At 36.7% G+C, this 26,373-nt stretch overlaps 1 protein-coding gene across 3 annotated transcripts in view; it reads left to right on the top strand.

The window, feature by feature from the left end:
• The window catches only part of LOC408896 (semaphorin-2A), a 503,815-nt gene extending 479,606 nt beyond the window's left edge, over nt 1–24,209 (top strand). For all 3 annotated transcript variants that reach the window (XM_016912661.2, XM_006562478.3, XM_392426.6), the window contains 8 exons: nt 6,951–7,013; nt 8,511–8,618; nt 9,876–10,146; nt 17,052–17,282; nt 17,451–17,864; nt 19,382–19,658; nt 21,044–21,491; nt 22,973–24,209. In XM_016912661.2, the coding sequence (XP_016768150.1) occupies nt 6,951–7,013; nt 8,511–8,618; nt 9,876–10,146; nt 17,052–17,282; nt 17,451–17,864; nt 19,382–19,658; nt 21,044–21,491; nt 22,973–23,047 (1,887 nt within the window). In that variant the 3' untranslated portion in view covers nt 23,048–24,209. The remainder of the gene's footprint in view (nt 1–6,950; nt 7,014–8,510; nt 8,619–9,875; nt 10,147–17,051; nt 17,283–17,450; nt 17,865–19,381; nt 19,659–21,043; nt 21,492–22,972) is intronic.
• The last annotated feature ends 2,164 nt before the right edge of the window (nt 24,210–26,373 follow it).

The raw sequence follows: 26,373 nt of genomic DNA, 5'->3' as shown, positions 1-26,373 counted from the left end.
AACCGGTAGAATTTACGCGAGAGGCAAACGATTTTCGTTTCCATCCCCCTCTCCCCTTCTTCTGATCGGCTAAGCGCGCACGCTTAACTTCACTTGCAGGTGGATGACACCACCGGGGGGGTAAAGACGGATGTTTTAGGAGTTAGGAGAGGGGTGTGTGCGGTTATAGTTGCGCTCACGAGACACCGAGGTGGGTTTACGCGAGGCAAACGATTTTCATCCCTCGAGAAACGTGTGTGTACACACATCTATAAACGAGGGGAGGGTAAAGAGGGGATGTGTTGCTGCTGGAAATTAATTAATTGTATTCATGGTACGTACATTTTTCTTGCGAGGGATGTTGAAAGGTGAATATCGAAAGTAGTAGATGATAGTAGATGAAAATCAATGTTGGGAACAGTATTTAAATTGAGGGAAACTCGAAAATGTCAAACGAGAAGACAATGCTGTGTCTATTCGGTTATTACTTAGCGGTTGCTTTGCATAGGAAATGCGAGGCGTATATCAGCGACTTTGAGATAAACTAGTTCTCAAACCACGTGCTTGGTATTTCGAGAATAATTGTAGTGAGGGAATGTTACGTATATATATATATATATATGTATATGTACACAGTTCGTAAGTAGATTATCTTTATACGTGGCCAGATCTGAAAATTATCATCTTGCTAACGTTCCTCCTTTAACAAATATTTCGTAAACGTTAAGTTTCTCGAAGTTATGTAGATTAGTAGTCTTCCTTCGTTTAACGTTACTGCTTTTAATGAAATTTCTGTAATAAAATTTTGATGCTTACATACTTATTTTTTTCACTCTCAGTAGTTTGTCTTTTAATTATTTTATATCGCAAGAATTATTCGCTTTCTTTCTTTCAATTTTCTGTAATTATTCTTTGCAAATGGAAAATGTATCAATGAGATTTAGATTAGAAAGTTTATCATTTAAAGAAACAAAGTGATTTTGATGAAAATTAGTGGAAATAAATTTGGAATGTCTTTGACGAGATGATTGTACAGAGAGTGAAAAAATTTTTATTTATTTTTCCAACTTTAGTGAAATTGAAAAAATTCTTGTTTTTAGAAAGAATATATTTATATATTCTTTTAAATAAATATTTATTCAAGGTTATCATCATTTAGTTGGAAATTTTTAAAATTAATTTTTGTCTTTGATAAATGGTGGAAAAGTAGTATTCGCGGATACCGCTAAGCGGCGCAGAGCGGTGATCGGTTTCTCGCTGTCGATTTTGACACTGTGTATATATAATAACTGCCGATCGGTGAGACAAATTTAAGTAGAAATTAACATTTGTTAGTGCGTGTGTGAGAGTAAATAATGGAGAGATTGGTTGTGCGTATCTGGTTCCCTGCTTCATCATCCCTTCGAGACACGTGAGTCTGTTTTAATTTCTTAATATAATTGAAGTGCATTAAAAGCACTGAAATTTTTGTTGAATTGTTGCAACTCTGATTCAATTTCTATTGAATTGAAATTATTATCTTGTATCATTTCCTTAATTTAATTGTGTTGAAAATATACTGTGAACAAATCCTAATAATGGATTTAATTTTGTATGGACCAAATTGAATTGATCCATCTTAAAGATATACATATATAATATAGTTATAAATTATAATACAAGATAATGACAAGGTTTATTTCTTATTTATTTTTATTTATTTATTTTGTTTGAAATATTTACAATTTTTATATAATTTAATTAATTTGTTAAATTACTAATCATAATCATATAGTGAATATAAATTTACAACAAAAAAGATTTAATTTTTTATTAAGAATATTATAATATATATTCCAAATATTGGAATTGTTATACATCTTTCTACAAGCGTATTTCGTTAATTATCGATTCGAAATGGGAAAGAACAAAGATCATCCAACTATTCCACACTCGTTCGTAGCTCAATCCTGTGACGCTCCTTCTTGCTCCTTCTCTATTTAAACAGGACAGGTTTGCAGGTTAATTAAGCATTCGTGTGCGTGCACGTTCATGAGCCTTGTTCCACGTGCACGTGCGTGATCCCTAGCATAATGGCACGCTCGTATTTGTGCACGATTATATATTCGCACGTATACGCGTGAGGATACCACGTGTGTATGTTACAGAGACGCGTGCGAATATTTGCGGACAAACGTGTTTGTGGACGTACGCGTGTGATTACTCGATGTCGTGGATGTTGAGATCGGTTGAGATCGAACGTCTCGTGATTGTACGAATATGTTGGATCGTTGTGATTGTTGATAGGAATTGGTCCCTTTATGATACGTAATACATACGCGTTTGATCTTAGTTTAATCCATTTTGTTCTGGTTGCATTTGATGATTTATCACGATCAAACGACGATCGAGGGAGTTAATTTTAATAGTTTTATATCTTTTTGTCGAAGTATTTTCGTGCTCGTTCGAATATATTTTTTTAATTATTTTTTCAAACAATACAGTTTGAACTACTTTTGTAACCCCTTTTCAAAACAATTATTACAAAGACGCTACGATAAAATCTTTACAATTAAGTGGGAAAAGGGACGTTTTTATCAGGCATGAAAGTAAAAAATTACACGGTAAAAGTTCTCTGTTTCAATTAATGTATTTCTATAGTAATAGAAATATGACAGAAAGCATTGCATGTTCACGATATATTTAAGAATCGTACGTTTAACAATTGCGGGTCAAGGAAAACGGAGAAGGAGTATTAATTATCTATAAATTTCTATTTCCACTTTAAGAAACTTATTTTTTCACGGTTCGAATTCAGTTACGCGAGAAATGATATATTTTCTTTTTGATATCGAAGCGCAAATTCCACTCAAAGGGCGTGTAAAATAATTCGAAGATCTCGTAAAAATAGGAAGTTAAAAGATATATTTAATTCACCTCATTTCCGGGAACGTAATAATCGCCAAATTACGCCATGAATATAAAAAGCTCACCCATAAATCAAAAGTAAATTTGCTTTTTCAACTACCCTGAATCGACCTCGTTTCATTCGCGGAAAGTTCAATAATAAAGCTAACGTAGCAGTTAATGGTTATACTCACCTATTACACTTTCACCCATTATCCCCTTATTAAAAAAGCTAAGCTCGAAGATCAAAGGATATTACGAGAATTAAAAAATTAAAGAAAAAAAAAAAAAGAAAAATTAAAAAGTACATATCAAAACGTGTTAAATAATAAGATTTCAAACGAATGCAAATTCATCAATGGGGAAATTACACGACCGATAATCGAACGAGATAAATTTGGATTATTTTCCTTCACTGAAGTGAAGGAAGAACATCAAGTTGGTCCTCGGTTGGAAAATTTTCCCCAGGCGTGTTTCCCCGCCATCGCTTGCAATCGCGGTGAATATCGAGAGGTTCGAGAATCGAGGCGCGTAAAATCGAGATTCGCGCTGGCCCGCTCGCGGGATACGTAAAGTTCGAGGGGCTTCCGAAAGCTCATAGAATAGAATTCCTCGCAGGAATTCCATTTTACGCGGCCATTGCCGCGAGCCAGACGATTCGATTCCCGTTCGAGGCGATTCATTCTACCTTCGCCCCGAACAAATAATTTTCCACGCTCGCCGAAAACCTATCGCGAGATCAAATACCACATATTGTCTCTAACATATGCGAGCTCGCAAAAAAGCAATTTATCGCGCATACTTCGGGAACGTGTAATTTTTCCGACCGAAATAATTTTCTTTTCCCACGTCAAGCTGCTTTCAATGCACCACCCTTCACCACCGTTTAGTTCCTTCCGTATAATATTATCGCGTTGAACCAACGTGTTAATGGAACGGAATATTTTTTCCCCTTATTTTTTAATTTTGTAATTTAAATCATCCTTTTTTTTTTTACGAATTATTCAGCGACTGGAAAAATGATGTTGTATTTCTCTAGACAATCAACATCCCCTCTCTTACATATCGTTGATCCAAAGGAACGATCGAGGGGAAAAAAATTGATCATCGGTGATTTTAAAAATATCAGGCTGTATATAATTTCCCCGATTTTCGAGAGCACGCTCCCGCTACTGTCCCCCGCATCGTCCGAATAAATATCACGGCACGGTCAGTCGCGTGCGCGAGCAAAAACAATTCTTTCGTTAATTTATTAGCCGTAGATCACTGTCAGCCGACCGGCGTTTCGGCTTTCCCCCCTCCCCCTGGTCCCTGGGCCAGGACAATTTCGAGGATCAACGCGGTTTCTGGCCGTGACACCGGAGCGGGGAACGGCACGCGACGTCCGCAGGAGATCGATCGTTAAGGGCAACGCGTTTCGGACGATTGACCGTGCAAACGAACCACTTCCTTTTCCGGATCGTGTCTACGACCTCTGGCGCACGAACCGGCTTCAGCTCAATAGGGGGAGGTTGTATTTCTCGAAGGCGTCGAAATCTATGGCCGAGGGATCACGATTTATCCGTTTTTTTTTTCCTTTCTTTCGTGAACAACGTTCTGAAAGAGAGAATAATAAAGAAATATTGAATATTTCAATATATATTTCATTTTCTTTTTTCTTATATTACTTGACTGAATGTTAAGTCGTAAATGTATATTTACAATTATTTTGATGTGTAAATGTTTCGTACAGTGTGATTTATTAAAATATAGAAATAAATAATTCGTCCCATGATTGCAAAGGGAGGATTGGTGGGGGTGGGCGAATGTAGGAACGTATAAAGAATAATTTGAAAGAGATCTTTGCTAAAACTTGCTCTTTCTAAACTCGGTAGACTATGTACTTTTCGTCTTGGAGAAGACTCATCGTCACCGACATGCGCGCACATAGAAATTCGCAGACAGTACTTAGTCTTTCCAATGTACACATAGACATCTAAAATCTCAACCTTTCAAAGATAATACGATGTTCTTAAAGGTCTCTTCCATATCTTCGTGATACCTAATTACTCTGATTGCCAAGTGTCTGGATTATCTTGCCTTATTTAATTATTATTAGATATTCATCAGCTGTAATAAATTGTGCAAGCGGAATGGTATTAATAATTTTGTTTCAAGACTTAATTTAGAAATTCAATTTTAAAATTTAATAAGAGTTAGAATTTTGGCTATGTAGAGATATAAATCCGATTAATCTGTAATGATTCAAAGTATGAATTTCATTTATTTTACATATAACTTTTATTATATTACTTTCTATTCTTACGATAAAGTGAATTAGAGAAAGGAAAATCTCATTCAACAAATTATATTTAAATTATTTGTTTGTTCAGCGATTGGGAATCATTATTTCCCATTATATGACATGTGCTTAACATTTTTTGATAATAACAAAAAATAAAATGAATAATTCATAAGAGGCAGTTAAAGGAAAATATAATAATAATGTAGATTTGATCCTATCCTCTCTTACACGCAGAAAATATTTTTAATAAAATAAATCATTAAATTATACGTTACATTATTTCTCACTAACAAAAATTTTAATTACTGACTTTCTTTTTTTAACACCAATGAATGAAACCAATAATTAGTTTTCAATTTTCTTCAAATTGTCAATAGCTTCTTTTTCATTGGCCTGGATAATTAAAAATTAATTATAAATAAATAAACCTTATCCAAATATTTTTCAAGAAATGAATTTTATTCAAACTCACGTTATCGAAGCCTCGATCACATTGGATAATTCTTTTACTTTTTCCTCTCCAAAACCACTTATTACTTAAAACTGGGTCGACGAATCGGAATCACTGTTCGAACCTGTATCACCGTATTCAGAAACGAGCGAAGAAACGTTCTGCTCGAATCCATCGGCCGGAGTCATCAAAGACTCCGCCACTTCCTCTTCTCAAAAGTGAAGACACGAGACTTGATACCGTTCCCCCTCCCCATTTTTTTTCAATTCCGTCTGTTGACCCCATTCCGGCCGACACATTCGCAAGGGTTGAGCTTTGGAAAAGCTCGAGGCGTTCGTCTGCCATGGCGTCGCGACCCGCACAATGACACGAGTGTGCAGCCTCTTCTTCACGCTCGCGAAACGTCGAGCATGCACTCGTAACGCCTCTCCATGTTGTGTAAGGTCGGGACCAAGAACGTCGTAGGTGAGGAAAAGGTATGGAAAGTAGGAGAGACGGTGGCTGAGGGCGAATGAACGTGAAACGAACGAACTCGAGCCACCAACCAAAGAGATCTCGAGCCCCAGTCCCAGAATGACTCGTAATTATGGCGGCCGTCTTCGAAATAGAATTCTCTCGCGACGAGTCATTCAGCAACCATGTAGAAGCTGGAAGGATTAATTTTGATCTATATTTCGATCGGTGAATACCTTATTGATCATTTTTGTTCTTTGAGATTTTAAATCTGTTGGATGCAAGTTTGTCGTAGTGTAAATAAAAGAAAAGAAGTTTGTCATAGTGAAAATGACAGTTCCATTATCGATCGTTCTTTCAATAGGGGTAGTTATATATTATTTTTTTATAGAAATGAAATATATGGTTGAAGTTTAGATGTTCAAGTTTTGATAACTTTCGAAGCTTTTTGCTCCTATTCAAAATAATATTCTTGGAAAAAGTTGTTTCACCTGTTTCTTGTTCGAAAATGAAGGAAGAAACATGGAATATTCGTCGTTAATCGTACTCCATTTGTGATCCTGCCCCATTTTCCACATCGCAAGTTTTAATCTTGTACGATTTTAATCATTCAAATTAAATGTTGCAACTGTTTAATTGTTGATCTGAACATTCTTTTTATCGACACTAGGTTTCGAACAATTTTAACGTCTCGAATGATTTTCTGAGATTTCGATCTGTAATACAACAATAACGTAACAATTAATATTTTGATCTAGACTTAAAAAAAAAAAAAAATAGGACAAACTGTATAATTCACAATAGCAATTATGCAAATTTGTTAATTTGTCTACAATACTTGACACGTTGAGGCGCAAGAATGCAAGAAATAACCCTTTCCTTTTTTTTTTCTTGCAGAGGGACGCGCTTCATCTGGAGCCGAGCAACGTGGCAAATTGTGTGTCCAAAGGGAAATCAGAGGTGAATTACTTCTTTATTTCATTATCGCATTTACCGGGCCGGGTTCGCGCCACTTTTCAACGGAATTTTAATAACGGCGCAATCTAATTAAAGCGTCACTTAAAATGGAACTGCGGAGATGGTAATTAGCTCAAGTATAGGGACGTCATATAGGGAGAGAAAGAATGAACTTTCGTTATGATAAAACGGCCTCGATCCGGGAAAAAAGGGAAGCAAATTAAGCTTTCCTTAGATAAAGAGAAAAAAAAGAAAAGAGACACATTCCTTTGTCAAAAGATATAAAATATCGACTAATCCATAGACAATCCATAGAGTAGAAGAATAAAAGAATCGCGTACGAGTTACTCGAATATCCTTTCTTTCTCCTTTTTGCGTGTTAAATAAAATGAAGAGGAATCTAGTAGAAGGTTTAATGGGGGTGTTTTGAATCCTATGGAATCGTGTCTGAACGAAACTTGATATCGGAAAGATTCGTTAAAACCTGTCAACGACGCAACTTTTATCATAACGGGAATAATAATGGGAAACAAGTTTAGATCGAAATGTTTCCACACGCGAGAGGAATTCGTTTTATGGAGTATCGATCGGCCCGCGTTGACGTTCCCTTAATTGAGAACGGATTCGTTCGTCTGATGACGTTTCCAATTTGGCGGTGATAATGTTTCCATATAGCGATAATTTTCAAGCCGGGGTGGGAAACACCCACTCCCGCTAATTGGCAATTTTTCGCGCGATATTTGCGCGCGTGACGTCGTTTATTTTATACAATTCGTAATGCGGACGAGGGAAAGTTCGAAAGATAAATTGCGCGAAATTCACCCGTCATTTGTTAACAGCGGCGACATCTGTAGCAACCATAAGCTAGCGAGAAAAATATCGATTCGATCGTCTTCCGTTTGTTTTTATTTTTTCCGTTTCCGAGATAAAGTCTTGTATACATTTCTCGTGCATATATCATTCACAAACACGTACACTTTCTCCTACTTGAAGTAATCATCCTCACATAATAAACAATTAGATAATAATTCGTAAGAGTTATTGCGCTCTTTTCTTCTCTCTCTTAAAAATAATAAAATCGAGTGGAAGAAAATTGGAATTCTAATCCCTAATTCGATGATACTCTTTCACATTTTATCGGTTCATCTTGCAGACGTAACGATCGCATTTTAAGGCGGACAATTCGCCGCCGTTTATCGCGGCTTCATTCGGTATTCATCGCGCACGCATCGGCGAGGTGTAAGGTCCACGCAAATACTCTCTACGTGACGACAAAACCAATTTATTTCCCGCGCGCCAATTCGCGGCGAAATACGGGGAGGCGCGACGTGATCGGCCACGGTGGAACCCTTTGCCTCGCGATCCCGCTCTATATAATTTTCTGAAAAATCCGTGTCCACGCACACTTGCCCCCTCCTCCCCTCCCCTCCACGCGGCCGTGGCCACGTTTCTTCGCACGTATCCGTGGGAAATTCAATTTTCTTTCCCCTTCTTTCGCAGCACTTCGACTGTCGGAATCACATAAGGGTGATCCAGCCAATGGGGGATGGAAATCGGCTGTACATGTGCGGCACGAACGCCCACTCGCCTAAGGATTGGGTGATTTATGTAAGTATCTCCGTGTGTTTGTTCTTCATTTCCCCCGTTTGTTTCACGAATCGAACCTCGCTGGTTTCCGTGTCGAGGGATTTTTTTACCGTTTCGTACGCCCTTTGGTAAACACACGAGGGAAACTTTGCAAGGGCTCGTCCAATCTTTGCATAAGCGTGCGAGTTTTCGAAATTTCTAACGTTTTTCTTCGATTGGTTTGGATAATTTCAGAGAGAAAGTAATTTAATTCTTTTCGAAGTAAAGTTTATCAAGTCAGTTTTGACTTAACTTGAATGGTGCTTCGTAGATACTTGCTTGTTGTCTTAAAATTGAAATTTAATATATATTTTTAAAAAAATGTTTACTGATTCTTTTCGTTAAATTTCATACAAGAAGGAATAAATTTATAAATTTATAGATAGAAAGAGAAAATTGTATAAAGTAGATAGATAACGTTTAATGGCCCTAATCTCTGTATCGTTGGTGCTTGGTGCAATTTAGGTATCAATTCCTCTCGTGGAATCTAACACAATTTCACCGGTGGTGCAGTTACGCAACAAGGTAAATGAATCGTGCGTTCAAGTACCCGTGTAATGAAGTCAAAGAATATATTGGTCTCGCTTTGTCGAAGATTACGACTCCCGTGCGTGTAATAGAGTTTCGGTAATGTGTAGCTTTTGCGTAGAAACGTGCTACTCTAACCTCAAATTTTCCGCCATGCATGTGCAACGAACGTGTTCCTTTTATGAGCATATTAAATTTTTAATTTTAGAATTTTACATGTTGCACAAATTTTTCTTTTTGTAATTTTTATCACGAAAGCACAAGTATGACAAAATTTAATGTATATTTTAATTAATAATTATTCCACAATTATCCAAATTATATAATTATATTCATTTTTCAACCGTAATTTATAATTCAATTTATATAACTTATTATTATTCAATTATAAGAGATCACAATAGTTCGAATTAAAGATATATCTTGTCCAATATATATTCAAATGTTGTTGATAATTTTTCTGAACTAAAATATTTTATAAAAAGATATTCAAATAATTGAATTGCGCGCCATCAAGTTAATAACATCGAAGGAATAAAACGAAAGAAAATAAAACCCATGGTTGACACATTGTTATCATTTTACGAATCCCACGAAACACTTTTAGAATTGCAATCGACACGGAACGCGGCGAATAATAAAAATAACTGAACTGTGTGTTCGTTTACGAGGCTTTATATGTTTTATCGAAACGTTGGATATCGGTTACAGAGCAATCTGACCCATTTACCTCGCCACGAGTTCGTCCCAGGCGTGGGAATGGGCATAGCCAAGTGTCCTTACGATCCTGCGGACAATTCGACGGCCGTGTGGGTGGAAAAGGGGAATCCTGGGGACCTGCCAGCTCTTTATTCCGGAACCAACGCCGAATTCACGAAAGCCGATACCGTAATCTTCCGCACGGATCTGTACAATTTAACGACCGGTCGGAAGGCGTTCAGCTTCAAGAGGACGTTGAAGTACGACTCGAAATGGTTGGACAGTAAGTGCAACGGCAATTTCTTTCCCTTTCTTCCTCTACTTTAAGTCTGAGGGGCAATATCCCTTCGGAGAAAGAATTAGTGCTTCGAAACTTTTTATACTAGAGCTAACTAGATGGAATCGTTGTAACAACGCTTTAAATTTCACCGTGTTTTCCATCCGGCTACAATATTCGAAGGTATATTGGTATATTTTCAACGTTGTGAAGTTGAGGAAGAACGAGATTTTTCTTTGGAGTAGAGGAAAACGTTATTGAGAAAACGTTATTGGCCGAGTCATTTTTAACTTAGTAGCAAATAGGTTCACTGTTGCGTGAGACTCTGATCTCGAAATATCTCAATTGGGAAACTTTTATACGTTGTATCTGTCTCGAAAAATTGTTTCTTATGTAGCAACAGTTCGATTCTAATTATTATTATTTGAATTTTTAAGATCATCATTGCATGAATTTCGTTATTACGAATTAATTTCTATGTTTATCATATAGAAAGTATATCTTTTTTTTTTGACGAGGAAAAAGAAAAATCGAAATCTTCATTAACAGTACGATTCTCCTTGAATCCAAGCCTGCAATAAATCAGTTACATTTCCGGTCATCTATAAATTTCCATTTAAAATTCTTATCTTCAACCGATCTTACCTGTTTGAACGCAATTCCATCAACCGGCACAAAACCGTAAAATTGAAAATACCACCGATTCTTCCTCGCTCGTGTTGAATATTCATCGATCGTGTGACGGTCGTCAGACCGGCAAAGAAGAAGTCAGCGTTCACCGCTTAAAGCCGCTTGTTACAGCTCGCCCCATCAACAAAGAAACTTTCATTAAAATCTGAATACGGATTCCCCGCGTTGGAAATACACGAAGAAGGAAAAAGAAAGAGAGAGAATACCTTCGTTACAGGGAGACGACTCTTTGAGACTCAAGAAACGCGTGTAATACACGTGTACCTTGGTTAAATAGTAAGCGTATAAAGCCGATACCACCAGCCGGCGTCTCTGTTCTCCGGAAACGGTCTGAATCTGCTCTTTCCGTCTTTTCACGAGGAACTCGCGATAAAGAGGACGGACGGGGTTATACGGGATGAAGGGGAGGGGTAACGCGATCGGCTGGTGTGTGGGTTCAAGGGTGTCTCGGTTCCAAGAATCGGTGAGATAGCGATAAAATAACACCCGAGCGGAGAAAAATTCTTCCTTCCGACTAAATTCTCGTTCGTGGGGGGGGGGGGGGGTCTTGTCTTTTCACCCAGTGTTGGAATGAAAAGAGGAGCGGCCCTTTACGCGGCGGCCCTGTGTGTATTCCGATCTTTAATCAGTTTTCAGCCAGGTCGTTGGAAGGGTGAGGGTGGATTATTGCGATTCGTTGGATTTTTTCGTTACCGAACGGTGGAACACCGGCTGGAATTCGAAAGCGGGCGGGGGAAATTGGAAAATGTAGATTAGAACGTGTTCCGTGTATCGGATCGTGGAATGCGGTAATCAGATTCAAACGCGTCTGAACAGCTTTGATTTGTTTGGATTACGTTTGTTCGGCTCGTTTGATTGTGAATTACGTTTCTGCAATGCCCGGGCAACACCACGGCGGGGGTAATCGCGAAAGTGTGTTGTAATGACGACGTTATATTTACACGAAGGTGTGGGGGAGGCTCGTGTTTGCAAAGGTACAAAGGTATGGCGAAATACTTCGCCTCGATTTTGGACTGATCTTCCATGGGTTATTCTGGTTTTAAACTGTCATCAACCTCTCCATTGATGCGGATGTTCTCATCGTTAACCTCTTGAGCGTTGATTTAATGATCTTTTTCATTCTATAAATTGATACAATTAACTTTAATATTATGAAGAAAGGAAATAAATATTAATAAGCAATTTTATTAATAATTCTGGGAAGGAAATGGAATATTTTTTAAGAAGCGTTTAGGCAATTGGCATTATTTTAACAGGATATTAAAATTTAGATATTCTTACTTAAATATCAAATATCACATTATTTCGATTGACAAATGTATCTACAGAATCAAGTTTAACTTTCATTTTACTCAAATAATTATTTCCGAATGAAATACGATTATCATTATCAATGAATAAATTAATAAAATGCGAGGAAATATTCATGAAAATATATATAATAAAATCGTATTATAAGTTTGACATAATTATTCGATAATATTTTCACGAAATCGTTGTTGGTTCAATCTGCTCCTCGCGATGCAAAGGATGCGCATTCACACGAAAGTGAAAGCGAATAATGAGAATGAACGATTGTTCCGCTAAGAATAATTCAGTCGCGTATTATTCGGAAACAATTTCATTTGCGTCGCGCGTTGCTCCTTCGAATCATAAATCCCCGCGCGAACTTATCAATTAATTTCAACTTCAACCCCCGTGTATCTTGTCTCTCGCGGCGAGCCGGGAAATAATAGCATCTAGTTGCTAGTTGCCTTATATTTCTCATTAGAGGCGGCTGCCTCCCGCCCCCATCTTGCCAAGGGTGGCAGCGAGTAAAATTCGACCTTCTCTCTCCCTCCCCGCCCACCAAGGTCGCTCAAGGTCTCGAGAAAGGGGAAGTGAAACAAGGTGAAGGAGAACTTCTCCATCCCCTCCGCATCAGCTGAGGCGAGATGCATGATTAGCCGTTTGTTTCATCGTTTAATTTGAAGCAGCCATCCCTTTCACAGCCCTCTTCCCTCGCCCCCTCGCGCTCTTTTACCACCGCTTTCGAGGGCGGGACGCTGCCATCAAGAGCCATTTCCCCGCATCGAGTTTGTCTATTAACAGAGGCGTTGATTAAATGCAGGAGAGAGGGGCAGAGAGACGGATAGGTTCACGTGCTCGTTGTTCCTCTCTGTTAATCCTTTCTCTCTCGCCCTCTCGAGCGTCTCTCGTTCCACGCGTACGCGGCAAAGTATGCGGAATGAAGATCGATGCGATTCGCGGTCGGGGTGATAAAGGAAACCGGGTGGAGAACGGAAAATAGGGATCGAAGGGGAAAGTGTGGACGGAGGTGTTTGAACGAGGAATAAGCGGGGACCAGTTTTATCGATGCTGATCGATCGTGATTTGTTTTGCTTTCGCCGTACTTCGACAGAATTCTGAGAAGAATTCCCTTCGGTTCCTTGTTTGTTTATCCCGAGAAGATTAGCCTGGTTTGTTGGATTCGTTAATCCGATCGTTACGCGAGGATTGTTTATAATTAAATGGGAATGGATAGGTTGGCTCTCTCGTTCGTAATTTTAAATTATGCTATAAATTCAGCTTAATCGGCGATCAGCGGTTTTATACCGCTTCGGCGTCGTTTAATTCGTTGTATAAAGTGTTTGAGAGCCGCCATTTGGATTTTAGATCCACGGTTTAAAACGAACGAGCTGGATTTGCGTTACAGTTTATTTAATATTTTCCTTGATCGTAGTGTGATAAATAGGACGAGTTAGATGATTCGAAAGAAACGAATACAGAAATGTGACGTGAAACTTTTTACAAGGAAAATCAATCATTATAACTGCGACGAAATATTGTAGAGAATCATCAAGAATCACAGATTCATATTCCGTTTCTTCGATTAACACGATCAAACATCGGAAGAGAATCGAGACGAAACGTGTCACGTCCAATTAACCCTATCAAATTCTCCTCTTCCCCCTTTCCCATTTGTCTTCGTCGAGACCTGTCCAACTACCATAAACTTGTCCCGAAACTTGGAAACACGGATTGTCAAAACGAATCGCGGGAGCGAACTTTACCAAATTTTCCCTATATAAACGTCCGCGCGTAAAGTTTAAGATTTTCTCTCTCTTAGGATTGAGAACAGGACGGAGGTAGGACGAGCATTTCCGAAAATTAACCGGCCGCGGGTAATTTGGCATATTTATTAACGAGGCGTCGCCCGTAATGGGTAGCGAGAGACCAGCGGAAAATAGAATTTCGTATTTGCCCGCGCGCACCGCCGTCTCAACGCCACTTGTAAACTTTATGAAACTGGCCCCAAGGGTGATTTCATTATTCCTCGCGCGGCGCGCGAAATCGAGAGTGAGAACGCCGTTTCCGCTCTCGCCGTACAATACACCGTATCGCCCTCTCGACGAGGCGAGTAGTCCAATCAAAACTCGCTCTGTGTGTTTCTCTCCGAATCCCAGACATTTCCTTTTTCCTTCTCTGCTTCGTTTCTCTTCCACCCCCATTCTGCCCTATCGTCTCTCTCTCTCTTTCTCTTTTTCTCTCCCTCTCTTTTCGACTTCCGCTCCTCGATATATCAAACTTGGAGCGGGCGAAGCGTCAGACAATCGATTTAATCGGTGAACTGTGAAAGAGATTGCGGCCTCCACCCCCCCTCACGGTCGCATAATGTAAAATCGACGAGAAAGAGAGAGAGAGAAAGAGAAAGCGCGATTTAAGCACGGAGGGGAAGAAAAAATTCGATTTCCGGCAAGGGAGCATCGTTGTTTTTAGACGAAAAACGTCCGTGGTAAACTACTTGCTCGGCTCGTATCGCGTGGGGATCGTGAAACGGGGCAATTAGGAAGGCGTGACTCGAATGCATGGCTAATTGATCGGAGGAATAAAATTCGACGCGTGGGCGGATATTTTTCGGGGAATTTACGGGCAGGTATTTCACGTTGGACGTTCTTTTTGGTGGAGAGGAGGAGGAGGAGGAATAGATGTTATGCTAATTGGAGGGAAAATATTTCGTTTGAGAAAGTTATTCTTAATATTAAATCTATTTAATGTGTAGGGCAATAGTGTTTAATTATTTACTTTTTTTCGTCAGAATAATATAATTTAAAAATTTAGGAATGATTTAACTATTTTTTTAAATTACAAGGAAATCTTGTTTCCTGTACTTTAATCTCCAGCATAATCTATAAAATTATACTCCAGCAATAACGAGCGAATCGTTAAGCGATTTTTTTTTTACGGTAACAAATTATAAAAGCGACAAATGGATGCTCGTTAAAAATACGTTCAAGTTGGAAGCTTCGCCACGAAATGTTAAATGAAAAACTAGAAAAGTCGTTCCCTCTTCGAATGTAAAACTTGCCGCGTCGTAACCTTTTCATTCGTACGTCTGTTTTTATAGTTTTTCTCTTCGTTATGCCGCTGGTTCCTCGAAATTTCAAAGTTTTTCGAGAGCTTTGACCGTATCGTAACCCTTTCGTAATAATTTCTTCGGCGATTAAACTTTTGTTTCTCTAGCAAGCGCCTCGAACTCGACGTAAGATACTCGACGCGCCATGTCGTGTAAAAATATCAAAACTAATTATTGAGCCTTCAAGTATATTGTATATTATACTCTACTTTGGAGAAAGTATACGAGTAAATTTAAGTAAATTTTCATTTTATTATTTCATATGAAATATCATTTAATCTGAAAATAATATGACAAATTGAAATTCAATGGTTGGAACAGGATGATGACTATTTTCAATTTACGTTCCATCTCTGTTTTATTTTTATAGGTATACATCTTTCGATTTTTTTTTTTTTACGTTATTTTAAAAATTTTCAATTTCTATTTTATTGCAAAATATCTTTCGATCTGTCATGAGTCGAAATTCAATAGTTTAAGCGAGATGATTGACTTTATTCAACAACGTGTACCGTTTCCAGTGAATGTTGAAATTTCTATTCAAACTATTGAAATTTTCAGCGGATGTAAAACAAGCGATAACATGTTCCACCGATGATACATGTAGATTGAATGAAAATTCACGGAAAAAACGTGTGGTATGTCACTTGTTAATGTATATATATGAAATACTACATAATGAATCAGTTTCTTTTTCCTCTCTTGGAATGTTTCAGTTTATTTTCGACTTATACAACTAAATTTTGCGGTTTCCTTTATTTATACAAATTTATGGGTCCAGAAAATAAAGGGTTTCACATATTATTAAATATATAAAATAATTAAAAGAAATATATCCGAATATTCTACTAATGCTGATAGATGAAACAACAAATTTTTCTTTGAATTTTATTTATTTATTCATTTTTAAAAGATATTTTTATATACATACAAAATTATATTATCTTTAATAAGTTGATGTTGATCTGTTAGCAAAATCAAACGGTGGATCATCGTCGAATATCTGTATCCCTATTTGGCTGACGGTGTTTAAAGAGGAAATCGTTCGAAGGAAATCTTCTCGCGGAATTTCATCAAGGGTAGAATCCTAGCACAGCGGTAGTCTCCGTCGAAATTACTGTTTCTCTGGATCTGACACGGAATTCAGTTTCGTTTTTACGCCCCGCTTGGTATTTCCATAAATTTCCCCACGACCGGAAACCGATGTTCAAACTCGAATTAGATTTGTCATGGTATACTTACGTTAAACATAATTCCATCCTAATATTCCGACGTTATAAATATATATTTATTTCACTATTTTATGCACTTGATTTTGATATAAATTAACAACAAGTATCTTTCTTCTACATTTCTACATTTCCTTCCTCTGTTAACAACATATTTTAAAAAATATAGATTTTTGAAGTTGATTGTAATTTTTAAAAGTATCTTGATTTATTTGAAATGATGCATATATCATATTAAATATAACAAATTTTTTAATATGAAAGAATAATGGTTTTTGATCAACTTGTCCGTGAATCGCATTTTTTAAATTATATTGTGCCTAATAAAATTTTTACGATACATCTTTAATATTCTTGTGGCATACTGATATGTATAATGAGACAAAAATCGTTGTTCTGAAAAAAAAAAAATGTTTATTCAAAGAATTGAAACAAAATAAATGGAAATACAATAAAGATTTTCGTACAACGAAGAAATTGCAATTCAGTTTTGCAACGTCGTCTCTTTGCTATCACTTGGTTGAACTTTCCCCGAGAATTCTCGGATAACAGTGTTTCCTTGATCGAATAACTCTTATTCTTTGTGACTGTTTCAGAACCTAATTTCGTGGGATCTTACGACATCGGCAGCCACGTGTTCTTCTTTTTCCGCGAGACGGCCGTGGAATACATAAATTGCGGGAAAAGTGTGTACTCCCGCGTGGCGAGAGTTTGCAAAAGGGACACAGGCGGGAAAAATATTCTCTCGCAGAATTGGTCGACTTATCTGAAGGCAAGGTTGAATTGCTCGATACCCGGCGAATTTCCATTCTACTTCAACGAAATACGTAAGTCGTAATCGATTATCAAAAGAAACATACTTCAATGATCGTGATCTTCTCATTCTTTATTTCGATTCCACTTTTTTTTTTTTTACGTGTAATATAAATCTCAATTCTCTAATTCCTTCGAATTTCGATGCAAACGTTGTAAGATGAATGTACGTCTATTTTCAGAGAGTATTTACAAGGTGCCAGGGGACGACACTCACTTTTACGGTACTTTTACCACGTCGACGAACGGATTGATGGGGTCGGCGATTTGCTCGTTCCATATCGACGCGATTCAAGAGGCGTTCCGTGGAAAATTCAAAGAACAGGCGACGAGCAGCAGCGCCTGGCTTCCGGTGCTCTCCAACAAAGTTCCTGAACCGCGGCCCGGTCAATGCGTGAACGACACTGAAACGTTCCCGGACACGGTCCTCAACTTCATTCGATCCCATCCCCTCATGGATTCGGCGATATCGCACGAGAATGAAAAACCCGTCTTTTATAAACGGGACGTGATGCTGACACGATTGGTCGTGGACAAACTGCGTATCGATTTCGTCGGCCTCGATTTGGATTACACTGTCTACTATGCTGGATCAAGTAAGTTGAAACTAGAAAGTAATAGGGATGATTTTTAAATTTGAAAAAGAAGAAAAAAGAACTATTGCCAACTATCGAATTAATAGTAGAGAATGATGTCTGTATTCGTTGCTCCGTTATTTTATTACTATAATTTAATTTTTCATTCACGTATCGCAAGATTCGTTTTTCCAGTTGTGTAGATTCTTTTTTACTTTGTAGTACAATTCTTTATTTTTTCTTTTTCTTTTTGTGACCGACTCGATAATATTACAGTCACAGAGGTACAGGTTAAGCCGGGAAATTATGATAAGAAATTTAATTCGGGACGCGTACCAATGTTGGAATGCGTTTTGCGCTCCGCCAGTCGATTTGTCGTCGTGAAACTTGGCAAGATAATCACGGGCGAAACTTCAAAGTTCTTGCAGTTGACTCGTACAATCTGCTATTGCAATCGCTGCTTTCGTCTCCCGGCCAACTGTCGAGTGTCTATTACCGCTAAAAACTAATATAATCAGAAGTCCCCTGTACAACTATGAGCTACAAGAAATGAGTTGCGAAAACACGTCACAACTCTGAGACTAACTACACTTTGAAACTTTCATTATCGATCAATAGCAGATACAATCTTCTAATTGTATACGAAGTGAGCGTGATCGCTCTCTTTTATTTATAAGGTATCTCAACTTTTTCCTTTGAAAATTTTGCGAAGTTTTTAAAAATAAGATTAAAAATGTAGTTCGATGAAAAATCTATAAATGTTTCGTAGAAAAAAAAATATAAAATTTCTTTATGAAAATTATATCAAATTAATATTCCTTAAAAGTAAAAATCTTCAATCTTTTCTCATATTCAGATTTTTCATTGATAAAATCTTGTCTTTTTCTGGACGTGAATGATGCTTGTTTCCCCGATATGAAATAACATTTTATTAGCCTTAATTTTATTTTATTTATCATTAAGAAGAATTTATAGGGAAAAATCTGTACAATGGTATGGAAAAAAATCTGTAAAAAATTATCTTGATACGTGTACAGTGTTAAGGATAAAGTACTCAGTTTTTAGTTTTCACTTCCGAGTGAAAAAGTTACGTCAAACTATTTAACACGTTTCGTACGAAGATTGAATTTTAATGGAACTTTATAACGAAATGAGAAAGTTTCGTTGGCATACTTAATTACGAAAAAATAAGAATTATATCTAATTTTTAACACTTTCATCTTCTTATAAATTCATCTTCTCTTAAATAATGAATTTTTTATAGAATCCATTAGAAAATATGGATCTTCTTTTCTTCAAACACATTCCCAAAACTATTAATTTGCATAAAATTAATTCTTAAATTATATCTGCAATGTAGATATCAATGATGTAGAATGAAATACAAAGTAATTACAAAAAATAATAATAACATTTAATTTAAAAATAAAAGTTTTACCTTATCTGTCAATTATTCTCGATTCTATTAATAGAACAATTTTCTATTAACCTATATTTCCACGAATATAAGTTAAATCCATTTCTTTTGCGTGTTGCAGGTGATGGACGCGTGCACAAAGTTGTTCAATGGATAGACAATAATGGGGAGTCCCAGTCTATCCTGTTGGACGTTTTTGACGTGACACCAGGTGAGCCGATCCAGGCGATGGAAATCTCGAAGGAGCACAAGGCTCTTTACGTAGCTTCCGACCATCGAATAAAGCAGATCGATTTGGTGATGTGCACACGAAGATACGACAATTGTCTTCGCTGCGTTCACGATCCTTACTGCGGATGGGACAAGGACACGAACACGTGTAAACCTTACGAGCCTGGGTAAATTATATTTTCATTCTTTCTTTTTTTCCTCTTCATTAAAGTATTATTATAACGTATAGATAAATATAATTATTCAAAATGTTATGATACTTTTAACTTGACCGATCAATAATTCGATTTATATGTACAACGTTAGCTTAAAAAGCAATCAGAGAAATTAACTCTCAATTATAGGTAATTTGGATCACTCGTAAATTGGGTTAATTTAATTTTAAAGTTCAATCATTAAATTAAAATTAATTCTTTTTTGATAAATGGTAATTTTGGAGTTAATTTAAAGTAATCAAATGATGCGTTGAACTGTCGTACAAAGGAAAAATTGTGCAATATTATAACGTAAAAATAAGAATCTGGAGAAGGTCATAAATCTTCTAGAATTAAAATGTTAAGCTCAATGATAATGCTCGTTTTTTTTACGTGAAAATTGTATGAATTACGAGAGGCTTAGCTCTCCATGAATGCTCGCGAAGAATATTACGAAATTTTATTTTTCGAGTTTATTATCTTAAGAATCTTTTACATTTTTTTCAAACTCCCCCTCCTGAAATTATTACTTCATTTATATCATTCCGAATGATGGAATGATAAAACGTTAATGAATAAAATTTAATACAATTAAAACTTTTATAAATTTAATATTATCTTCTTTTCTAATATTTCATATTTCACATTGGATGAAATTTAATGCCTCGAATGGCCCGCTTAGGTTAATCCGATTTTAATTCGAGAGATTTACTCAAGGTATCTATTTCTGTTCTTCTTCTTCAAATTTTCATAAATCGCTTTAAAAATTCTTTCCAATGTATCCATTTATCCAATTATATTATTTATAAAACATTTAAATACATATTCATATTAATTCAATTCGATTCATCTCCCCCATATAATAATACAAAAGACAAATTTCTCTTCTATAATTATATCTATCGCATAGCGAAATGAAATGGATTTATACCAATACGTGCTGCGCTTGCAAATAATAATCAAAGATTCAATTTATTCCATTACCATATTTAAACGAATATTCCTCAATTTTTATCAAAAACTTTTTGAGGAAATTTAATACGATTAATAAAATAGCTTGATGATTATGAATGAAAAAAAGGAATTGCAATTTTTTTCGATATATACAATAAAATCACTCTCAGATATAATAATGATAAAACACAGATTCTCCTTAATTCTGAAAGAACGCAATCATAAAAAATACAAAAGAATGAATCAAAACACCTGATAAAATTATTCAAATCCATATTAATTATTATTACTAATCAATATTAAAAAAATATACAACAAAATAATCAATAAACATAGATTTAATAATCAGAAACTAGCAAGAAGAATCACATTTACTAAACGTATGGCTATATTCTTTTTTCCAGACTCCTTCAAGACGTGTCGAACAGCACGGCGGACGTTTGCGACAGTAGCGTGGGCAAACGGAAGCTGGTAGTCACCTGGGGCCAGTCGGTGCATCTAGGTTGCTTCGTGAAGATGCCGGAAGTGTTGGCGAATCAGGAAGTCAGGTGGTACCACTACAGCAAGGAGAAAGGGAGATATCAGATAGCTTACAAGTACGGCGCCGGGGGGGACAAGTTCATCGAGACGTCCGAGAAGGGGCTGGTGATCGTCGGCGTGAACGAACAAGACGCCGGAAGATACGATTGTTGGCTAGGTGGCTCGCTACTGTGCTCCTACAACATCACCGTGGACGCGCACAGGTGCTCGGCGCCTGCAAAGTCCAACGACTATCAGAAGATATACTCGGACTGGTGCCACGAGTTCGAGAAATATAAATCGGCAATGAAGAGTTGGGAGAGGAAGCAAGCGGTGAGTTTGCACATTCCCATTTTGTTCGTACAATATTTGTAAAACTTTTGACGAAATAAACAGATTTTTTTTTTTCAAATTTGTTTTTATTAATTTAAGAGAACATATTATTTTCCGGGATAAACATTTCCAGTAGTTTGGAAAATCAAATTTGCGCGATTCGTTAAAACGTGTCGAGTATAATCATCAATCTCCCGTTTTTATTTTTCAATGTACATTTAATATCATTTGCAGTTAAATTAAATATAACCTCAGTTTATCGATCTGTTTTTTTATTCGGTGGAAAATAAAATCTCGTTTTTTCTTTTTCGATATCCATCGATTTAAAGCAAATGTCGCGCTAGCGTTTAAAATAATGGATCGATTTTCTTTCTGCCGTTTCCTTTTTTTTTTTATTAAAGATTCTGAAGGAAAAAAATAAACTTGTAAAAGAAGGTAACAGGAGAAAAGATGGAAACTTGTTTGAGGAAGAAATAAACGTTGGTAAATACGTAATTTGACTCTGAATGCAACGTACCTTTCAAAATTGAATTCATCCTTTATATTTATAAAAATACAAAAGCTGCGTAGTTGGCTAATATTTACTTCCTACATGAAAAATTCTTTTCCCTTACTACAGATGGTTACGATCCAAAAGGATTAATATAACTTGAAATATAAATTGAAAATAAAAGCCGTCAAAGATCTCCCCCATTCTGTATATCTTTCCCATTTAAAAAAAAGAGATATAATACTCGAGTTTCTTTCATGTTTCTCTGCATAAATATGGTACCATACATGGAGCCATAATCTAAAGCAAAATAGCTTATTATACAGTTTATTCAATCTATTAATTAAACGTATGAGAAAGTAGCATCAAGTATGTGTAAATATTCTTTTAAATAAAATAAGCAATTGAAAAACTTTTAATTATTATTGCGAATAAAAATTTCTTTTGAAAGTAGTTTATTTTTCAAAATAAATAACTTTTCAGATTGTACGTATTGAGAGACACGTGCAACGTTTTCCTTCAATGAAATTACATACAGATATAATCGCTATTAGTATCGCTGGTTATTAATCATTCGATATCGTCAAAATGTTGTATGAAATATTCTCTATCAATTTTATCAAATGTCCATATATTTATAGCTCAACAGGTGATTGTAACGAATCAAGTGGAAGTCAATATTTATACACAAACAACCATGTAAATTTCGATACAATAAAACAACCTCTCGTGCAATCGAATTAAAATTGAATTAGCCGAATATCGTCCGCGTTAAATAAATTTCCTTACGTCATAAAAATATATTTCGTTCCTCTTAAAATTTTTTTTGTCCACGCGAAAATCGTTTCTCATATTTCTCAATTATCAAGAATTATATTAAATCGTTAACGATAATTTACTAAAAGAATTTTAAAAAGCCATCCATTTATAAATAAACTACGTCCGCTCGATCGCCTGCTTGAGGAAACCACCGTCCATTTCTCTGTTCCAGCAATGCGCGTCGAGGCAAAACGACAGCAATCAAAATCTGCACACAAACGAGGTGTACGGCACCCCCTTGGTCTGATGGAGCCGATCGTTGGAGCCCTCTTCGAGCCGAGATCCGGACACACTGCCACGCACGAGCGTCCTGCCGAGGAATCGCGGTCCATCCACGATCAGTTGGGCGAGCCTCACTCTCCTTCTGACCGGTTACACCACTGCCTTTGTACTTTTTGCCGCTGACGATTTTTCGTCCCAATGAAATCTTCGTAAAGAAGACAGAAAAAAAAAAAAGAGAGAATCAAGCAGTCGAACGTCCGAAAACAGCTCGATCACCGCGACGTCCATCCTCGATCGGTTGGACGAGCCTCGTTCCAACTGTTCATCATCCCCTCACCTGGAACGTTTCTTTCGACAGACACTCGTCTCCCTTTCGAAACCCAATCGAACCGGATTTTACCCGAGAATACTCACAACAGAGATTTAATTCGAATTCTGCCAGTGCAACGAGGTTGTTTTTGTCCAAACGCGCGGTATTCATCGAAAATTATTAAACGATTACGCCGTTTAACAAGATCCCGGTGTAATTATATACGCAAGGCCGAGCATACCTAAAATAAAAATCCGTTTTTCCGTTTTCTTTTTTCGGATGGATCGAACCCTCCTTCACGAACATTTTCTCCTCATTCGTGTGTAAATAGAAAGACACGGTGAAAGGAAGTGAGAATACGATTCCAGGACGTGGATCGTCTCGAGAGAAGTGCGCTTAAAGTGCGAACGAGAAGGAACGGAAACGCGCCTCGGACCGGAAGAGGAAACGCAATCGTGGACTGTGCTCGCCGATAATATACACATACATATATATATATATATATATATATAAATATACACACACGGTTCCTAAAAATTTCGTTTCTCACGGTGTGAGATTGTCCGAGATGAAGAGGGAAGAACAAGAGATCGGGGAAAAAAATTAAGAGATCGTTAAGATCGGCCGTGGTGATCGGAAGGCTGTTCGGTTGAAATAAGGCTCGAATCGTGGCGTCCGTCCGCAAAGTAACCCGTTTAGAAACCGGAAATCAATCCTCCTGTTTCCTTAGATCTGTGATACGAACGAGACGAAACGAGAGAGAGAAAGAGAGAGAGAAAGAGAGGAGAGGCTTCTCGAACGAGCGAACGGGTTCGGTTGGTCGCTTTGTCGGGTTAACTTTTGCGAGGTTGCAAAATACAGGAGCAAAAAAAAAAAAGAAAGACAACAGGCGACGAGAAGAGGGATAAGATATACCGTAAGCTCGAGCTTGAACGTAGTTTTAACCGAGTCAAGATTGATCTTGTATTGTGCGAGTTGTGTTGTATCGATTCGATATGATGGAGAAGAAAGGGTTGAGAGAGAGAGAGAGAAAGAGAGAAAGAGAGAGTGAGACGTGTTTTTTTTTTCTTTTTTGAAGAAAAACGTCACGCAGGTTACACATGAGATTATTTAGCGGCTGCTGGATTAGCTTGTCAGCTTTTCATATCAACAAATTCGCGTTGTGCACCGCCGTCTCTGTCTTCGGATCCGCACGATTCCTTTCTTCGCCTTGACTCGACGTGACTTCGTTTCTTTTTTTTTTTTTCAACCTCATCGATTGTGTTTCCTGTGTTTCCTCTTTTTATTATTATTATTATTTTATTTTATTATTTTTTTTTTTTTTCCTTTAGGATAGATGCGTCGATCGATCGATGCGCTTTTGTTCCTCGCTCCATAGATTTATAGCATTGCAGTTATATTTCAGCGACTCTGATGGAATATCTTAAAAGTTTGAACGTTGAATTTAGTTTTATTATTGGATCAGTTGTTATCATTTCTCGAGGATTATATAGAGGGAATTAATTCTGATTTATAGAATGGTAAGTGGTACATTTTTTTTAAACATTTTCTTTTTATTCGTTTATTTTTAATCTTTATCTTTAGTTATATTTCGACATCAGCGAAATATTTCATTTCTAAATAGTTGTAAATAATCAAGAATTTTTCCCGAATACTGGAAAACTTAGAAAATTAAGAATATTTATGAATGCGTAACAAAATTTGATTATTTTATTTAGTCTAAATAATTATTTTTAATCTTTAGTCTTTTTGGTATTATTTTATATAGTTTGATAATTTTAAAAACTGGACAAGATTCAATTTCACCAGAATCGCTATAATAAAACTCGAATTTACAGACATTTACTAGATCATCCAACGATACCAACTGTTACCATAATCATCATCGAGAATTCTAAAGGTGCTACGCAGGTGCGTGATGGAGATCTTTAAGGCCTGTCATCCTTATCCTTTATACACTCATCGAATTTATACAGAGATACATAGAACACAAACACAGTATATACAAAAAAAAAAAAAAGAAAAAAAGAAAGAAAGAAAAAAGCATACTCTTATACATTTAGAATACAAATAGAAGAAATATACACAAATTTCTCGTACGAATCTATTCAGCATCCGATTTTTACATTCGAGTTTTTGCACGAGTATCTTCTTGGATGCGAAAAAGATTCGAATGAAGAAAAAGAAAAGGAAAAATATCTTCGTATATACCTCTGAGCCTAGAGAATAGAGAATAATCCTGCGATTTTTGCCAGATCGAATCGGGTCTCGATCGAGCAAGAAATCGTTAAATTCGAGACAGTTTCGAAATCATCGCGGATCGATGCTCGGATGTCTCGCCTCGAGCAATGTGCAGCTTCGACAAGATGAAGAATGTCGGCGGGCACACGTTTCTTTTCGTTCCTTTATTCGATCGTGTCGTTCGATTAACCCTTTGAGGTTTCAATATTTTCATGCTGGTAGGATTAAAATTCCTCGTTTGAAAATTATCCATAATCGAGATACTTTTTTTATGAGTTTATTAATCAATATATTTTTATTATTATTCTATATATTTAAGTTGTAAGAATTACGAATCTCTTTTTAATTAACCTCTCGTATCGTTATGAATTTAATTCTCTGATTAATTTCAAGGTTTATATCAATTTTTTTTTTTTTCTAAGACATTTTTAAAACAACAAATGTAATTGGGTATCTATAGTGTACCCAAAATCTATGGAATTCGGTTCGAAAACGAATCGCAAAGGGTTGAAATAACACGATCCACCGATCATCTCCCTTCGTATATCTATAACAACGTATTAAACGCGTATTAGAGTCGTTTCTCTTCCGGCCCGAGGACGTCTGTGTGTACATATAGGATCGTCATAATAGCGTATGGTATTTTTATAAAAATTCTGATTCGGAAAGACGCAAACGTAGACCGCGAGGAATATATTAGCGTTCCCCCATTCTTCGCGCGAGATAATTTCCTTTCACCTTCTCTATTTTTTATCTTATCACGGATCCCCCTCCCTTCCTCCTCCACTCTTTTCCCTAAA

This window comes from Apis mellifera, linkage group LG6, assembly GCF_003254395.2.
Source record: "Apis mellifera strain DH4 linkage group LG6, Amel_HAv3.1, whole genome shotgun sequence".
NCBI classification, from domain to species: Eukaryota; Metazoa; Arthropoda; class Insecta; order Hymenoptera; family Apidae; genus Apis; species Apis mellifera.
The sequence above is the reverse complement of the archived record's forward strand: the minus strand, read 5'-3'. Positions and strand labels throughout refer to the sequence as shown.